The sequence below is a fragment of the Phyllopteryx taeniolatus genome, chromosome 12 (assembly GCF_024500385.1).
Source record: "Phyllopteryx taeniolatus isolate TA_2022b chromosome 12, UOR_Ptae_1.2, whole genome shotgun sequence".
Taxonomy (NCBI): Eukaryota; Metazoa; Chordata; class Actinopteri; order Syngnathiformes; family Syngnathidae; genus Phyllopteryx; species Phyllopteryx taeniolatus.
The window spans coordinates 7885997-7902791 of NC_084513.1; the positions used below are offsets into that span (position 1 = coordinate 7885997).

At 40.3% G+C, this 16795-nt stretch overlaps 2 protein-coding genes across 7 annotated transcripts in view; one reads left to right on the top strand and one right to left on the bottom strand.

Moving 5' to 3' along the window:
* Nucleotides 1–7884, bottom strand: part of usp37 (ubiquitin specific peptidase 37) — a 28953-nt gene extending 21069 nt beyond the window's left edge. The window contains exons 1-4 of one of the 5 annotated variants that reach the window (XM_061792263.1): nt 7689–7880; nt 2201–2424; nt 576–726; nt 354–445 (exon numbers count right to left, since the gene is read on the bottom strand). In XM_061792263.1, the coding sequence (XP_061648247.1) occupies nt 354–445; nt 576–726; nt 2201–2374 (417 nt within the window). In that variant the 5' untranslated portion in view covers nt 2375–2424; nt 7689–7880. Of the gene's footprint in view, nt 1–353; nt 446–575; nt 727–2200; nt 2425–3441; nt 3511–7688 lie in introns of those variants that run through there. The other 4 variants (XM_061792264.1, XM_061792266.1, XM_061792265.1 and 1 more) reach the window with 4 other exon arrangements.
* On the top strand, nt 6991–15938 carry cnot9 (CCR4-NOT transcription complex subunit 9). Of its 2 annotated transcripts, none has more exons than XM_061792285.1 (8): nt 6991–7048; nt 9859–10044; nt 10139–10254; nt 12240–12349; nt 12489–12598; nt 12923–13021; nt 13107–13198; nt 14858–15938. In XM_061792285.1, exons 1-8 carry the CDS (start codon nt 6998–7000, stop codon nt 15024–15026), a joined length of 933 nt encoding a protein of 310 aa, XP_061648269.1. In that variant the 5' UTR covers nt 6991–6997; the 3' UTR covers nt 15027–15938. The 2 variants fall into 2 exon arrangements, with proteins under 2 accessions (XP_061648269.1, XP_061648270.1); XM_061792286.1 differs by lacking the exon at nt 6991–7048 and adding an exon at nt 8202–8686.
* Nucleotides 15939–16795: the final 857 nt, after the last annotated feature.

Here is a 16795-nt window from a genome sequence, read left to right on the forward strand (position 1 = left end):
ACAAGATGGCCAGAGTCTGGATATCTAGTTTCAACTAACTCCCATTTGAAAAGTTAAAATCATCTCTGTATGAAGTGTGCAGTAAAGAGTAATCAACAGACACTATAAAATGGTTAATTTTACTTACGAACATCTTGTAAGATTTTTTGGCAAGTTGAGTTAATGATAAGATATAAATCAAGGGATTGTGCTGTTACTGAGACTTTTTGGATATTGCCCTTGGGTCAAATTGACCCAATGACATTATTGCTGTAGCTAAAAAAATGAGCAAAACGAGGGGGGGGATGAACAGATTCCAGTTGCTATCAAAGTCGGGATGTTTAGTTTTTTTTTTTTTTTACACAATTGCTCACCTGTCTTTCCCCAGAGGGGCTGATTTCATTTTTCACTGAGCGGCGAGTCGGCACGCTGAAGTTTACACTTCCATGAGATGATTTTAAAACACCTTAAAAAGGAAAGAAGAATCTTGGCAAAAGCACATTTTGCAGATTTCACAGGACACCAATGCATCCACTCATTATCAGCTACTGCTTTCATAATGACTTTTAAGTTGTTTAGATAATTTAAAAAATTACTTGTCTTTCCTTGCTTCAGCTTCTCCAGGTAGTCTCGAGTCTTCTGGGCCAAAGTGGGAGGCATTTTGTCCAGAGTGATGACGCTCTTGTCATTCAAATTCAGTATGATTCGGTCCATGTTGGAGGAGACCTTCTTCACATTCTGATTCAGCTACGGTCACAAAAACAAATGCATAAATCAGATTTTCATTAATAATTGCATGCCTTTCCCTGTTGGGTAATAAAAGGGCTTTTATTTTTCATTGCATTTATTGATTTCATGTTTGTGACATTGTTTTCTTTGAACTTTTTACTTTTTGGGGTGACTAAGGTAAACAAGAGACTTGTGAAGACTTGAAGTTTGTTTACCAGTGTTATATTAAGAGAAAAATGTTCAAAACAGTATAATAGCACTTTAGCCTACTTTAATTCAGAAGTACAACACTTAAATCAGCAACTAAACAATTATCAAATTAATCGACAACTATTTTGATAATCAATTCATCGTTTGGAGCCCTTGTTTAACTTAAAATTGTCCAAATCCTCCAAATTTCAGCCTCTCAACGGTAAACATTCTCCAATGTCTGTAGTCGTCCATGAAAGCAGACTGATTATCTTTTCATCCGATGCATCCAGTAATTGAAAAAAATAACAAAATCTATAATCAAAATACTAGTTAGTTGCAGCCCTAGTTTAATTGAATACTATTAAGGTGTGAATGTCAGTGTCAGAGCTGCCAAATGTTAAGGAACGCCCTTATTTTGTTCCGCAAAATACTGAACGTTGACTTGTTACGGGCATAACACGGATTGTTCTGGATATTGGAACAAAAAAATAATAATAATAAAAAATAAATTAAAAAAAATAATAAAAATCAGCATCTGACATTACTGGCGCATCCACATTGAACAGCTGCTTGGTGCACGCTATTTTATTACACCCCCCGGCTGCCAAGCTGCAGAGGTAAAAATTCTCGTGTCCTGGGTCAACAGATTGTAAGTAAGTCACTGATTATCGCCTCCATGGTAGGGAATAAGCTACACTTCTTACCATGCTTCTGACAAAAGTGTCACGAAGGGAGGATGAGGAGTGGATAGGCAAAGAAGCATGCTAATTGGTAAGCTATCGTTAAAAGCACTCACAAAACATCAAAATAAGTGATTTGGTGAAACAATACACTTGTCACATTGGTCTGGCTGGAACCACATTTTCGCAATTTTTTGGGGAAAATATGGAAACTCAAACAAATTTGGACAAATTGTTCTGGAAGTGAATCTTTATAGGTTGGCAGCTCTGTAGTGTTAATGGTTGTTTGTCTAGATGTGCAATGCGATTGGCCACCAGTCCAGAGTGTATTCATCACTATAAGCTTAATTACATTGTTTTGGGGGGCCAGTCAGCATAGGCTCCAGCTCACCCACAACCTTACTGAGGACAAGCGCTACAGAAAAAGGATGGGCGGATAAACAATTGTTCATACACTAAAAAGTGTTACTCTCTTTTGTACAGCAATTTGGCAAAAACAACGCAAAAATCCACACTGTGAACGTTGTTTATTGACTCACAAGCACTGAGAACGTCCCCAGAGATGATGTTACAGCATGCAAACCTGATGCACACATTTATTGAAGTCGTTTCCATTTTACCTGGAAGGTTTTGCCCACCCCGCCGCAGTTGAATCTTAAGCACAGGCTGACTTTATTGTCCTTTTCCAGTATCTCAAAAGTCCCTTCTTTCCACCGCGAGGTGCCGACATGCAAGCTGTTGTAGCGGATCTTCACAGAGCCGCCACTGGAGAGTTTGGGCACTAGTGTGGCCATGGCTTAACGATCCCGTCGGTGCACTTTGGAGGTCGTGGAGCAATCAAATCCTACGTAGAAAAAGAACAAAATATAGGTATGTGTGTATCCGCCGCTGACTGGCTGTGTGAAGTCGCGTAGCAGCAAAAGTCAACAGAGGAGCAAGCAGAGGCAGCTTTATCTAACACAGAAATGCAGTTGTCAGGGCAGACCAATGACACCAAAATAGTCCATCCATCCATTTTCTACCACTTATCCGAGGTTGGGTCACGGGGGCAGTAGCTTTAGCAGGGACGCCCAGACTTCCCTCTCCCCAGCCACTTCATCTAGCTCTTCCGGGGGGATCCCGAGGCGTTCCCAGGCCAGCCGAAGGACGTAGTCTCTCCAGCGTGTCCTGGGACGTGCCCGGAACACCTCACCAGGGAGGTGTCCTGTAGGCATCCGAATCAGATGCCCCAGCCACCTCATCTGGCTCCTCTCGATGTGGAGGAGCAGCGGCTCTACTTTGAGATCCTCCCGGATGACCGAGCTTCTCACCCTATCTCTAAGGGAGAGCCCGGACACCCCGCGGAGGAAACTCATTTCTATCCGGGATCCTGTTCTTTTGGTCACGACCCACAGCTCGTGACCATAGGTGACCAAAATCGTCACTATAAATAAATTAGTATATGATCGCCAGCACTTGCTGAAATTACAATGATCCAGTGACTGAGTTCGCTCAAAAACGTTTATGGGCTTTGGAGCGGCCCGCCAAGCAGCGGACTCGCGTAAACGTAAACCGACTGAGGAGCAAGCAGAGGCTGCTTTATCAGACGCAGAAATAACAACTAAACGGTAGCCCAATACACATCACCGTTCGCATTCATCTTCCTCTTCAGCGTTGTTCGCCGAATGGACACTGAAATAGATAATCTATAATTGGAACTGATATCAAAACACACAACAGCCCTTCTTCAAATGTTTGAACTCGGCTTTACATGATCAGGGGCCAATCACCAATCGGCAAGTTTAAAAAAAAACATAACCGATCCGATCACAAGATGGAGCAATGTGTCGATTTACATGACTTGTTAATTTATTGTACATACTTGTGTACTGTATCCATCCATCCATCTTCTGTACAGCTTATCCTCACAACAGTTGCGGGCCGGTCCCAGCTCAAATTATTCTCTAGCATTTTAGAGAAAGGTTAAAACACCAATGACCTCTAGGGGGCATTCAAGGATTGGCCACTGACATATGTTTAGGTCAAATCAACATCACAACATGACAGAAATAATGGGTGCTAACTCACTGCAATTAAATTACTTTAATAAATACTGTTAATGACATGCTTACTGTCCCAGCTATACGGACGGGTGCTGTCCAGAGTTTATCCGTTTGACTTTTTTTCTCCGCCCCCCCCCCCCCCCCCCCCCCCCAACCCCCCCACCCGCCACGGTGCGTTGCTTGAACGCGGCATGCTCCTCGTGTACATTGTGTAGGTCAAATTTTTTATGTTTAAGCATTTACATGACGTTCCCCACGACGTACTTCAGTTGTGCACATACTGCAAAAAACTTGCGTGTTGTTTGTCTGAGATACCGCAAAATAGTCCCACACCGACGACGTGTTTTTCCACCGACAAGATTGAAATTTTTTTATTAGCCGTCAGATAGTTACAGTACTGCGCAACAAGACACGTGACAAGGCTAAAAATAAATTAGCTTTTGGATTCATACGCGATGAAGACGCGGAGTTAAATGTCTTGTGCGGAGCCGATCGATGACGGCATTGATCGGATCGGCAAATTAGGACCTGAAAGCCGATCAGCATTAAATGCTAATTATCGGCCCGTACCGATAACACCGATCAGATTGGCGTAAAGTCTAGTTTGAACCTGTGTATCATTCAAGTTTGAGGAGAAAAAAAGTTCAATTACTTATATTGACTTTTTGATTTTTTTCCTCGGTTTTAAATGTTTAGTAGCCGTTTTGTTTTCTTTGTTTTAAATGATTTTAATCATGTAAAGCACATTGAGTTACCTTGTGTATGAACTGCGCTATATAAATAAATGTGCTTTGCTTACCCAAACAGAACAATAATCAGCAACAGTAGGTTTAAGAAAAACTGACGCATTATTAACAACTGGGTTATATAAAGTCCCTCCATCCATAAATTTTCTGTACCACAAAAAAAAGTTACATTCAGCTTTTTTTTTTTTTTTTTTTTTTTTACTGGCAGCATATGGTGGGAACCACATTTGCTTCCTCCACAGGTGCAGCAATACATTTTTTAACTTGTTGACGCAAGTGGGGTTTCCTTTTATTGACAGTGTCATGGCAGATAAGAATCATGTAGTGCGCCTTGCGGTGCTTCGCTGTCTCTGTGTGCCGCTGATCCTGCTGTGTACGTATTGACCTCTGAGGGGCAGTGTGGATCACACAATGATACACACTTGTAGTAACAAGTTGAAGTCACAATCGAATATTGTTATTATAACTCGTTTTTCATAGGGTTAGAAGAATATGTGCCAGAGGGTATTGTTACATTGCCTGTTTGTATGTCTTTACACAGCGGTTGTGTACAAATATACATTTTGAGAGATATAAGTGCCGTGAGTTCAATGCCAATTTTCGTTATCTTGTCAATGGCATTTTTCATTCATTGTGTGTTAGCTTTGAGCTAGACATTTTTGTGAACAAAAACAAAGAAAGCAACTAAATCTGTGATCTATTTGAAAATTCAATAGGTGTAATTATTTTGTTATGTGAGCTTAGATTCACAGTGATCTTCAACTGGAGTGTCAATAAACAACTAAGCAAGCAACATTCACTCTTACTCTTTGCTACTAAGTAAGCACCTTAGCAACTTGTTGTGATTACATTCCACTCTGCATTCCATCTGGGTGCTGCTGGATAGGAGCGTGAAAAAGACTACTTGTATAAGAGTGGTATAATTTAAGATATTAGATCCGATACTCGTTTTTCTGCTGACATCAGAACAATTTCCGATCTCAAAGAACAGATCAGGACACCCCTAATTTGAACACGTATAATTTTCACTTTTTATTCACTTCTATTTTGAAATGCAGCCCACCTTTTATTTAGCAAGTGAGAGAATCTTATGCAGTTGTGCTCATAAGATACAACCCCAATTCTATTGAAGTTGGGACATTGTCCATCCATCCATCCATTTTCTGAGCCGCTTCTCCTCACTAGGGTCGCTGGCTGCTGGAGCCTATCCCAGCTATCATCAGGCAGGAGGCGGGGTACACCCTGAACTGTTTGCCAGCCAATCGCAGGGCACATACAAACAAACAACCATCCACACTCACGTCCACACCTATGGGCAATTTATAGTCTTCAATTAACCTACCATGCATGTTTTTGGGATGTGGGAGGAAACCGGAGTGAACTGTGAGGCAGACGCTCTAACCAGTCGACCGTGCCGCCGTTGGGACGTTGTGTTAAACATAAATTAAAACAGAATACAATATTTGCAAATCATGTTCAACCTATATTTAATTGAATAAACGACAAAGACAAGATTCCCAATTAGCCTGTTCACCTGTGGGATGTTCCAAACAGGTGTTTGATGAACATTCCTCAACTTTCTCAGTCTTTTTTACTACCTGTACCAGCTTTTTTGGAACGTGTTGCAGCCATAAAATTCCAAGTTAATGATTATTTGCTTAAACAATCAAGTGTATCAGTTTAAACATTAAATATCATCTTTGTAGTGTATTCAATTAAATATAGGTTGAACATGATTTGCAAATCATTGTATTCTCTTTTTATTTATGTTTGACACAACGTCCCAACTTCATTGGAATTGGGGTGGTATTACCCCAGCAGAATTTTTAAGATGTGTACCATTCTTGAAAGAAACCATGAAGGATCAGGCAAAACGCATTACGTTTTATTTTCAATGGGATTCAATTGAAATTATACGGCATTGAAGAAAAAACAAAACAAAGACAGCAATGCGATAGTCTTTGTTCTGTCATCTGTCCTATTTTAAAAAAAAATGTACAATTCTGCAAGGGGATGCAAACTTATGAGCACATTTGTACATATCAGCAGCCATACATATTTGTTTAGTTCTGTGTTACTTGACAAATATCAAGTGCCAAAAGTTGAATTGTATTGAATGATTCGCTGGCGACCAGCTCAGGGTGTACCCCGCCTCTCCCCCGAAGATAGCTGGGATAGGCTCCAGCAAGCCTGCGACCCAAGTGAGGACAAGTGGTATAGAAAATGGATGGATGGATAATTCTATTTGACTGAGGCACTGATTACAAGCAGATGTAGATACTACGACTAACCTAAGTAAAAATACAGTGGGTACGGTCAGACCCCCTTAAATTTTTCACTCTTTGTTATATTCCCCAAATAACTCATGGCTGTATTAGCTCAAAAGGATGCTTCTACTAAATACTGACCACAGGGTCTGAATACTTATGGCTGTGTGATATTTCAGTTTTTCTTTTTTAATAAATCTGCAAAAATGTCAACAATTCGGTTTTTTTAGTAAATGGCTGGAATACAACAAAGAGTGAAAAATTTAAGGGGGTCTGAATACTTCCCGTACCCACTGTATATCACAATAAATAGACACAACATGATCTTCCGGTTTGATGATATTTGAATGTTCTTCCCGTGCATGCGTGGGTTTTCTCTGGGTACTGCGGTTTCCTCCCACACCCCAAAAATGGTAGGTTAAGTAAAGACTAACGCGATAAGCAGCATCGTTAATAGTAGTAGTTAAAATCTGAACAATATCCATTCCTAGATAATTACCTTAATATTTGTCACCGGAAATGATACTTGTATCACTGGAAAACACTTTAAAATGCCTGTCTGATAATGATGATCTCTGGTAAACCATTTAATCTTTGAAATTTTACACACGCAACATAAAAACTATGTAGGCACAGGGGCAAACAGACATGTGACACATTTCCTACAAAAAAAAAAAAACATAACAAAAAGAAGAAACGCCACGACAGTCAAATGAAAACTAGAATGATGGCCACTTCACTGTGACCGCCACAGGGGAAAAAATGAGGGAAGAGACGACCAAAGCACTCGCTTAGCTTAATGAATTTTTACCAATAGAACCCGGGATTGTATTACGAGATGGCACTTAAATTAATGACAACCGGGCAGAATTGGTCATTTTGGGCACAATGTCGTCCTCTCGACGACCTGCGCCGAACGGATGGCTGGAGGAAGGCCGTCCGACATTAGCCGGTCGGCTAGTAAAGCTAACGTGGCTAATTGCCTGCTTGTCATTTCGAGGGAGGTGAAAACAGTGACCTCGTTTTGCGGTGCATAGTTTGAAATGTACTTGCCTGCTGTTTGCCTACGCTCGCCGTGAAATGTTCGGTATCAAAATGTCGGTTTGGAGAGGCCAAAAGTTTGTTTGGCCGGCGTTGACCGCCGGCTCGATGTATGCTATCTTGTTGACACTAGCGAGGCGGGACTCGCAGCAGTGCAGTGCGATGATGGCGGGAACGTAAAAATACACTCCGGAAGTTACGCGTGTATTTGAGTTTGCGCATGTGACGCCACATCTCGTGATATCTCATTATAAAATTGATATAAAGTAGACATGAAACGCCCCTTTTTAGCTGAATGCCTACAGCCCCACTAAGCTAGGAGGGTCAAAGTCGTCAACGCACTACATGTGCATGAACGGCAAGTTTAAAAAAAGACGAAAGATGACGGTTCATTGTACTGCGTAGGGTTGCACGCAAACGCCGTAAAATTACGACAAGGGAACTGGGAGTAATCTTACACAGGCAGTTTTTCTTAAGATTCTTACTTTCAGATGTTCTGCTTCCATAGCACACGCTTTGGTGTCGACCAAAATGTAAACTGTATGAAAAACGACTGGGAAATGAGCAAATTACGACTTCATTACAATGTCTATTCATTGGTATTGATGAGAACCTCAACCTTACCAACATGGCCACTACATAGGCACGTCGGTTAGCCACGATGCTACAGCACGTTTTCGTAACTAGTCTTGATATCTATGGTTCTGCCTAACTCGAAACTGGAATCCGCGTTTTTCTTTTGCAACGATAACGCACATTCGAAAGTCTTGTTGGTTTTGCGGTCAAGCCAAACGGGAACGCGTGCGGCGTTTTAAACTTTTAGTTGTGCCGCGTTTAGCTGTTTGTAATGTAGTTGCAACACCAGTGTGGGAAGAAATTATCAGCTCGCGGCTAGCTGCGGCTAACGTTAGCGGTTACACTTTCGTCAACTTGAACCGCACTCACTGTTGAATTTCAATTTTTGGGGGACTATTCCCACTAAGATTGTGAGAATGCTGGCCACTGGAGCCGTAAGTGGGGGTTTTTTCTTCTTCCAATATTTCCTCTGTGGAGTTAATTAACTACTCTGCTAAATGAATGCCTTTCTAACAACCAGGCGTTACCACCATAGTCGAATCACGCATGCGACGTCACATTAGATTTTCAACGTTCAGCTAAATTCTATCACTGAAAGTTGTGCTCCCCAACCTTTAATGAGCCAAAGTAGTAGAAAAAAAATATCATGACACACTACCAAACAAAATTGTGCCTAAAAAGTGAACGGAAACAATTTAGTATTGTTGGATTTAAATGGACTTTGTACGTATTTAGTGTATATGTTCACTTCTGACATGTCAAATTGTGAACGGCAACGACCAAACTGAAATTTCATCCGTGAAAGACAACACAAACTTTACTTAAAATGTTGAAGACGACAGTGAGAATAGTAGTGGGACTCTATCAATAAACACTAGGGCTGCAATTAACAATTATTTTAATAATGGATTAATCTGTCGAATATTTTTTTCAATTAATTGGACAAAAAAATCCATTCCTTCATTCAAAACCAATACATTTCCGATTGACAGTGTAGAAAATACAAAAACATATTTCATTCTGATTTAGTTTCTTTGTCCGTAACACGTCAGGGGAAAAAGCACGAGAAAAAACAAACAACATTGTTTTCCAAAGTAAAAGCGGATGTTTACAAATGTCTTATTTTGATTATATGCAAAGTCTGCTTTCATAGAGGATTACAAAAGTCTTAAGAATATTTACTGTTGAGAGGTTGACATTCCGAGGATTTGGCCAATTTTAAGTTAAAAGAGGTTCTCTAAACGACATTGTTCATCCAAATATTTGTCGATTAATTTGATATTTGATTAGATGTCGATTAATTGTTGCATGATCTCTACATTAATCTATTTAAAGCAGTGATTCTCAATCTTTTACTGAGCCAATGCACATCTTTTACATTAAGAAAATCTCATGATACACTACACAAAAAAAAAAAAGGGCAACTAAAAGTATACATACTGAAATAATGATGGTGGTAGTGGAAGAGCGTTCTCAACTGAAGCACTTGATCCAGCTGTTAGCCGTTCTCACTTATGTGTGGGACCTCTGTGTGCTACTCAAGGGCTGAAGTCAGGGCTGCCTACACTTCAGAGCTAATTCCCCATGTCCTCTCATCTTTTTACAGGCTGTCACAAACGTCACAGCATTGGCACAGGTAGACCGGGAGAAGATTTACCAGTGGATCAATGAGTTGTCCAGCCCGGAGACCCGAGAGAATGCCTTGCTCGAGCTCAGCAAGAAACGGGAGTCTGTGCCCGACCTGGCACCCATGCTCTGGCACTCCTGTGGCACCATCGCTGCCCTTTTGCAGGTATCTGTCTGTCTGTATGTCTCTCTACAGTATTTATCTGTTGCACAAGAGTGACTGATGTTTATCTTTTATTCATATACGTTTCTTGTTTTAGGAAATCGTGAACATTTATCCCTCTATTAACCCACCGACACTGACAGCTCACCAGTCCAACAGAGTGTGCAATGCCTTAGCGCTTCTTCAGTGTGTTGCCTCACACCCGGAAACGAGGTAACTCTTGGAATCGCTGTGCTTATGATTCTTCCAATGAATTAATCGCCTTTTTGTTCAGCCTTAGGATACCTGAAAATGTTTGGCAAGCATGTGTATCTTAGTGAAAATGCAAGCAGTCCTAAACACAACACTCTTAAAACTCAAGTGCCTCCTGGATAGATGAGAAAATTCACTTGTTTTTTCAGTCGTAGATCACTCTCTGGTTTTCTTGTTTCCAATCCTGACAACTCAACAATTTTTGCAAGTGTTTGTAATTAGGTGAAAATTTACTTAAGAGCAGTGATTCTTATAATGTTGTGCACAAGCCCGATATAGTGGTATGCAAATAAAATTTTTAGTATTTGAAATATGCAATATGACCCAACATATTAGAATGAAGCTTGTACCTCTCAGTAGTGCCTGGAGATACGAGTGACCCGATTTAGGAGTTTTTCGAAATATGAGCCGTCGATTGGCCGACTTTAAGCTTTGACTTGCGAGCCCAAACTTGAGAAACAAGTGCTGTATGGCAGCAGGAGGCTCCACTCACATGACAACAAGCAGCACTTTGGCTGATATAATTAGTGAATATTCTTTTTAAAAAAAAAAAGACTTAAAACTGTACATTCTCACGACTAGTTGGAGTTTACTTGAAAACTAAGCATAACACAAAGAGAATGGTACGTTGTGTATTTGAAACAACTACAGCCTCCAAGCATAAGTTGGAAAACACCAAAGCCACACAAGCTAACAATTGAAATAATACAAAAATAAAATACAATAATGCCAGTCGGGTGTTGAAAACCATTTAATGCTGTGGACAAGATATCGCCGGAGAAGTTACGGAGATACGTCTGGACAAGACACGAGCGTGTGATGTGGAGGAATCACTCGAAAGCAAATCGATCGGCACGCGTAAAATTATGAAAGAGGAACTGAATGTCGTGGGGTGCAAATGTTCTATTACATAATATACTGCAATAACTGTCCCGCGGTAATGTTCTTGACATAATTTACAAAATATGGAAATTCAGACAAATTGTTCTGAAAGTGAATGCTATAGGTTGGCAGTTCTGCAGTCATAGCCATAAATGCAATTTTACTAATAACTGGTATAGTATTTTCATCCCATGTTTTGGCTTTCGTTTTCGGGTGTTGGGTTTTTAATTTCCGTTGTTTTTTGTTTCAGTCAAGAATTTTCATTTCGGTGCATCACTATATTTTACAATATACTGCTCCTTGTCCTTTTTAAAAAAACTTTTTTCAAAAATCTGTTTTTTAGGTGGACTGGAACAGATTCATTGAATTTCCATTCATTTTAAGAGCATGGTCACGGAACAAATTAACCTCGTATCTCAAGGCAGCAATATTTGTATTATCAGCAAAAACGATGAATCCATTATATCAGACACTTTACAGATGTAATTAATATATAAAATGTATAATTTTGGACACAAATGATCCCATGTGATACATCACAGGTAAAAGAGGAGCACCTTGATTTAAGTTTGTCAAGCTGAACAAATTGCTGTCCATTGCTAGTATACTGCAGCCACAGTAGCTATGCATATATCCTGTTTAAAATTGCTCTTTTTTTACATCCAGTACAGTAAAAATGTTTCTCTTTTCAACTCCAATGCATTTTTCAAGTGCAGTTCAGTTGTATTTAACTTTTAAGTACAGTACATTTACATTTTTTTAAGAGCTGTTTTTTTAAACATTCATTCAAGTACAACCTTTAATGTATGCAATATATTTCATTCGTTAATTCATTCATTCATTCATTCATTGGACCCACGCAGGCACGGGGAGAATATGCAAACTCTACACAGGCGGGGCCGGGATTTGAACCCCGGTCCTCAGAACTGTGAGGTGGATGTGCTAACCAGTCGTCCACCATGCCGCGGGCAGTTATTAAGGACAATAAAAATAATAAAATACTCTGAATATAATATGGAACAAATACATTAATTTAAATGCCTTTCACCCTTGTCTGTCACTAGGTCGGCCTTTCTAGCAGCTCACATCCCCCTTTTCCTTTATCCCTTTCTGCACACGGTGAGCAAAACACGCCCGTTCGAGTACCTGCGACTTACCAGCCTCGGAGTCATAGGTACATGCATTTTCTATTTGTAATGATTTCCCCATTTGTTTGGCGATGTAATAACAATAATAATGATAACATATTACACTTCTATAGCACTTTTCTTGACACTCAAACATCCTAAGCAGCCTCTTTGTCATCACCACAGGTGCTTTGGTCAAAACGGACGAACAGGAAGTCATCAACTTTCTCCTGACGACTGAAATCATCCCGTTGTGTCTCCGTATTATGGAATCTGGGAGCGAACTCTCCAAGACGGTATCTAACTTTTGTGATGTGGTTTGTTAACAGTCATCCGAGTAACATATTACACACCTTTGTTTTTATGCTCTGTTTTCTTCAAGATTTATAAAATGGAAAATTGACTTTTTAATTGTTGTATACAAATAGCTGTGTCTTTGGAGTACCTGCCCACACATCAAGTAGGAATTTAAACAATTTCCCTAGTTCTGAGAATGGGTCTCTGAGTGAGCCACCTGGGAACTATTCTAAATTATGAACCAAAATGCAGAGTATGTCTCCTTTCATATCTTTGGGCTTCAGGTCGTATCTGGTCTCTCATCTCTCCATTTTATCCAATAGGTTGCTACTTTCATCCTACAGAAGATCCTGCTGGACGACACAGGGCTGGCCTACATCTGCCAGACGTACGAGCGCTTTTCCCACGTGGCCATGATCCTTGTGAGTGTCACTTCCTACTGTCTGAAGCCTGATGCCCGCAGTATGTGACAGCCACCTCCCACAATGCTACCCTTTGTGCCTGCAGGGGAAAATGGTGTTGCAGTTGTCCAAAGAGCCTTCGGCGCGTCTTCTGAAGCACGTGGTTCGATGCTACCTCCGCCTCTCTGATAATCTCAGGTACATCATTGGGGCTCCCGTGACATGCCACTCTGTTTTCATGTTTCACATGTGTAAAATTCTTCCTATGTGAGTTGCCACATCCTTTGGAGACAACACAGGACTATCGGGTTAGAGTCTAGGATCATTTTTCAGAATTCAAATTGGGTTAAAGTTTATGCCATTTTAAAATCTGGAAATAATATATTTGAAACAAATAAGTATTACTGTAAACTCATTCTGCCATTCTTTATACTTAGACAAATTAAACAACAAATCTTAGTTTGCAGAGCGCGTCACATTGACCCATGGACATTGTTGTTAAGAAATGACCACAACAGGAGGGTTTCTAAATTTGGACATAAAACTTGTCAAAAATAATAAAATGGTGTTAACCCTCCTGTTATATTGTGGGTCAAATTGACTCTCTTGGATATCTAGCACCCACGACCCTAGTGAGGATAAGCAGTACAGGGAATGGATGGATGGAGAGATATAGCAAAAAAGGACATAACTTTTTTCCTTTTCTTTTATAAAAAAATGGATTGTGTTATATTTTTCTTTCAAACAGAGCATGTCACACTAACTGCGAACAAACACAACGGGAGGGTTGTTAAATAGTAGGGCTACGAACGATTCAGTGGGGATTCGGATTGACTAGCGAATCCCGATGGGAAAAAAAAACAAATCCCAAATCATAATTTGCGCATTCGAATGAAAACAAATCAAAGTATTGACAGTTCTGACAAAACCTGCAATGCGTTGTTTACTTCCGCCGCCATTTTGACTTACTGCATATGCGATGTTTTCGCCGCGATCCACGGAAGATCATCAGTCGCACATAAAGCGGTACTCTCCCCTGAGCCGATAATTTCAACGGAAGCGTTCAATAGCCGTGAGGAGCTGCACGGATGTTCATGACAGACTGCGACCGCGGCAGATGAATTGGATAAAATTATGCAATATTAATTGGACAGATAGTGGCAGATGACTGATGAGAGCTAGGCAGCTACTGCTAACTAGCTGGTTAAGTAGAAGCAGATGTTGCCAGCCAGCGTGGATTTACGCATTTTATGGCACCGAGACTGGCTTAAAACAGACCATGGTGCGGTAAGGGATGCTAGTTAAAATAAGTCATTTTAAACTAAAAAAAAGAAGCGTTTTGGCAACAGGTTTTTCCGCAGGGAAAAGCGGTTGCTCGCGCCAGCCAAAATGCGTTAGCTGTCTTTTAGGTGCTGTGACTAAATCTCCGACCCCTCAAAAACTGCGACCAGGACTTATCCAGGGGGCTATAGATAGTTTTCAAATAATCAAATTCAATTTTTCATTTGTTGGACAAAGACATGTCTTTAGTTCGGAATAGTACAAGGAGTAATGATTTGATTGTGTTTCGCTATTCATCTGTTACTGTCAATGCGAAAAGCGATTAGGGATTTACACGGTGAGTCTGAGCTCTAATAAATAGTGTTTTTATTTTATCTTTTGTTTTATGTCTTTGTTATTTGATATAGTAGTCTTTTGGCCCATCTAAAATACATACACAAATAATTTAGCTCAAAATGTGTCCTCTTTATTTGGATTACTTTATATGAAGGCATTGAAGATGAGTCTTAGATCCCAGTAGGAAGTGCCATCACATAGTTCAGAAGATGTAATAATAATGTGTTTTTGTATGTTCAGAGCCAGAGAAGCTCTGCGGCAGTGTCTGCCGGACCAGCTGAAGGACAGCACCTTCGCCCAAGTGCTGAAGGATGACACCACTACCAAGCGCTGGCTGGCCCAGTTGGTGAAGAACCTCCAGGAGGGCCAGGTGACTGACGCCCGGGGCATCCCGTTGGCCCCGCAGTGATGCCACTAGAATTGTTTGTACTTCTGCCAAATGTGGTGCTAAGACTGTCCACGTAGTGAAGGGCTCCATAACAGTCGATTTGTGTTGATTTTGTGTAGGACGTTTTGGTCACATTTGCTGCTGCTTCATCTCCATTATCAAAAAAATTTCAAGCCAACATTAGATGTAAGATTTACATCCACTTGTCTGATTATAAAAAAGGGGGGGGAAATAAATTGTGGCCGCAATACAGATTTAACATGCATATAGAATGGTAAGTTGTGGGCACAATATACTAACTTGTGGCCATTACATCAGTACGTGTGCACGAAATACTAATTTGTGGCCAGGATATACCTCGGTATCTCATATGAACGCAATACTAATTTGTGGCTCACAAAATGGTAGTTTGTTATTCCCATGAACAATTTGGACATCTGGGTAATCCAAGATATTGGTATATAGTGTGCACAAAATACTAATTTGTGGCTACGATATAGGTATAACTTGCTCAACAAATTAGCATTTTGTTTGCATGTTGTGGCCACAATTGAACCCCCCCCCCCCCCCCCCCCAATATCATGGCTGGGGCTCCATATATATTGGTGGGTACTCTGTGTACATTTTGGCCACCTCTGTTTTGGGAGTCGTACGGACTATTAATGCGTTTTACGGTTGAATATTCAAATGGTGACTTAGTTTTGTATTAAACCATGCTGAAAACTGTGAATACATTCAGTACTGATGTAAATAATAAATGTCAACGTTTGGGTAAATCCTACCACATCAAATGACTGCCAGCCCTTCCAAAATGTTTTTGGCTCCACCGGCTCCACCCCCAACCCCTCCCCCTTGTAATTTTCAGGATGTAACACATGACACTTAAGCTATATGATTGTTAATTTTCGGATAAATAAAACTTTGTAAACCTGATTCCTGACTCTGTGATATCAAATATTTCACATGAAGACAGTCTGGCAAGGCATCAAGTGCCATCTAATGTAGGCAATGCATGGCGTTAATATTTAATGATCATTTTGAAGATTTGCCATGGAAAAAAGGGGTGCGAGGGACTGTTCATTGATGTTCGCATTTTTATAGCTAATTTTTGTACATTTTAGAAAGTTGATTACATCTCGGGTGGCTATTTGTTCTCACCTGAATTCCCCCCAACAGGAACCTAGGGCGAGGCCAGTGCATTATCAGATCATTCTACCATTATCCTGTGAGATGCATTTAAAGGGAGAAATCTGCTCTCTAGGCAAGGTCTTCCTAAGTATGCATGTTGCATTCTTGCCAAATTCCCTTTTACGAGCACAGCGCTTTACAGCAAGTCAATATTGGAGTACATTAGCTGATGTAGATGGTACTGAGGAGCTCACGTTAAATGGCGTCCATAAAGATATTTGGCTTTGCTTATTTATATGACTTAAAGGAAGACATGCATTTTTCTTCACAATTTTAAAACATTTCCCGGGGGTTGACTGCACTTCCTCCTTTTAGTTCCTCTCACTAGCACATTGCATACATATGTAAGTCCACCAACCGCTTCTTGTGATGCAAAATCAGGTAAACTATAGTGGAGAAATAATTTATGCATATTTCTCACAATTTAGACACAAAGAATCACTTAACACATCATATTTCTTTAAATTAGCCTGCTTTAGGGGCCAGTGACTGCATGCCAAGATACTTATAGCTGCTAGCTAGCTATTTTTTTCTTTTTCTTTTTCTGACCCTATAAAGTTAATTCAAAGATTTGTTTCTAAATACATTACCGGAATAGATAT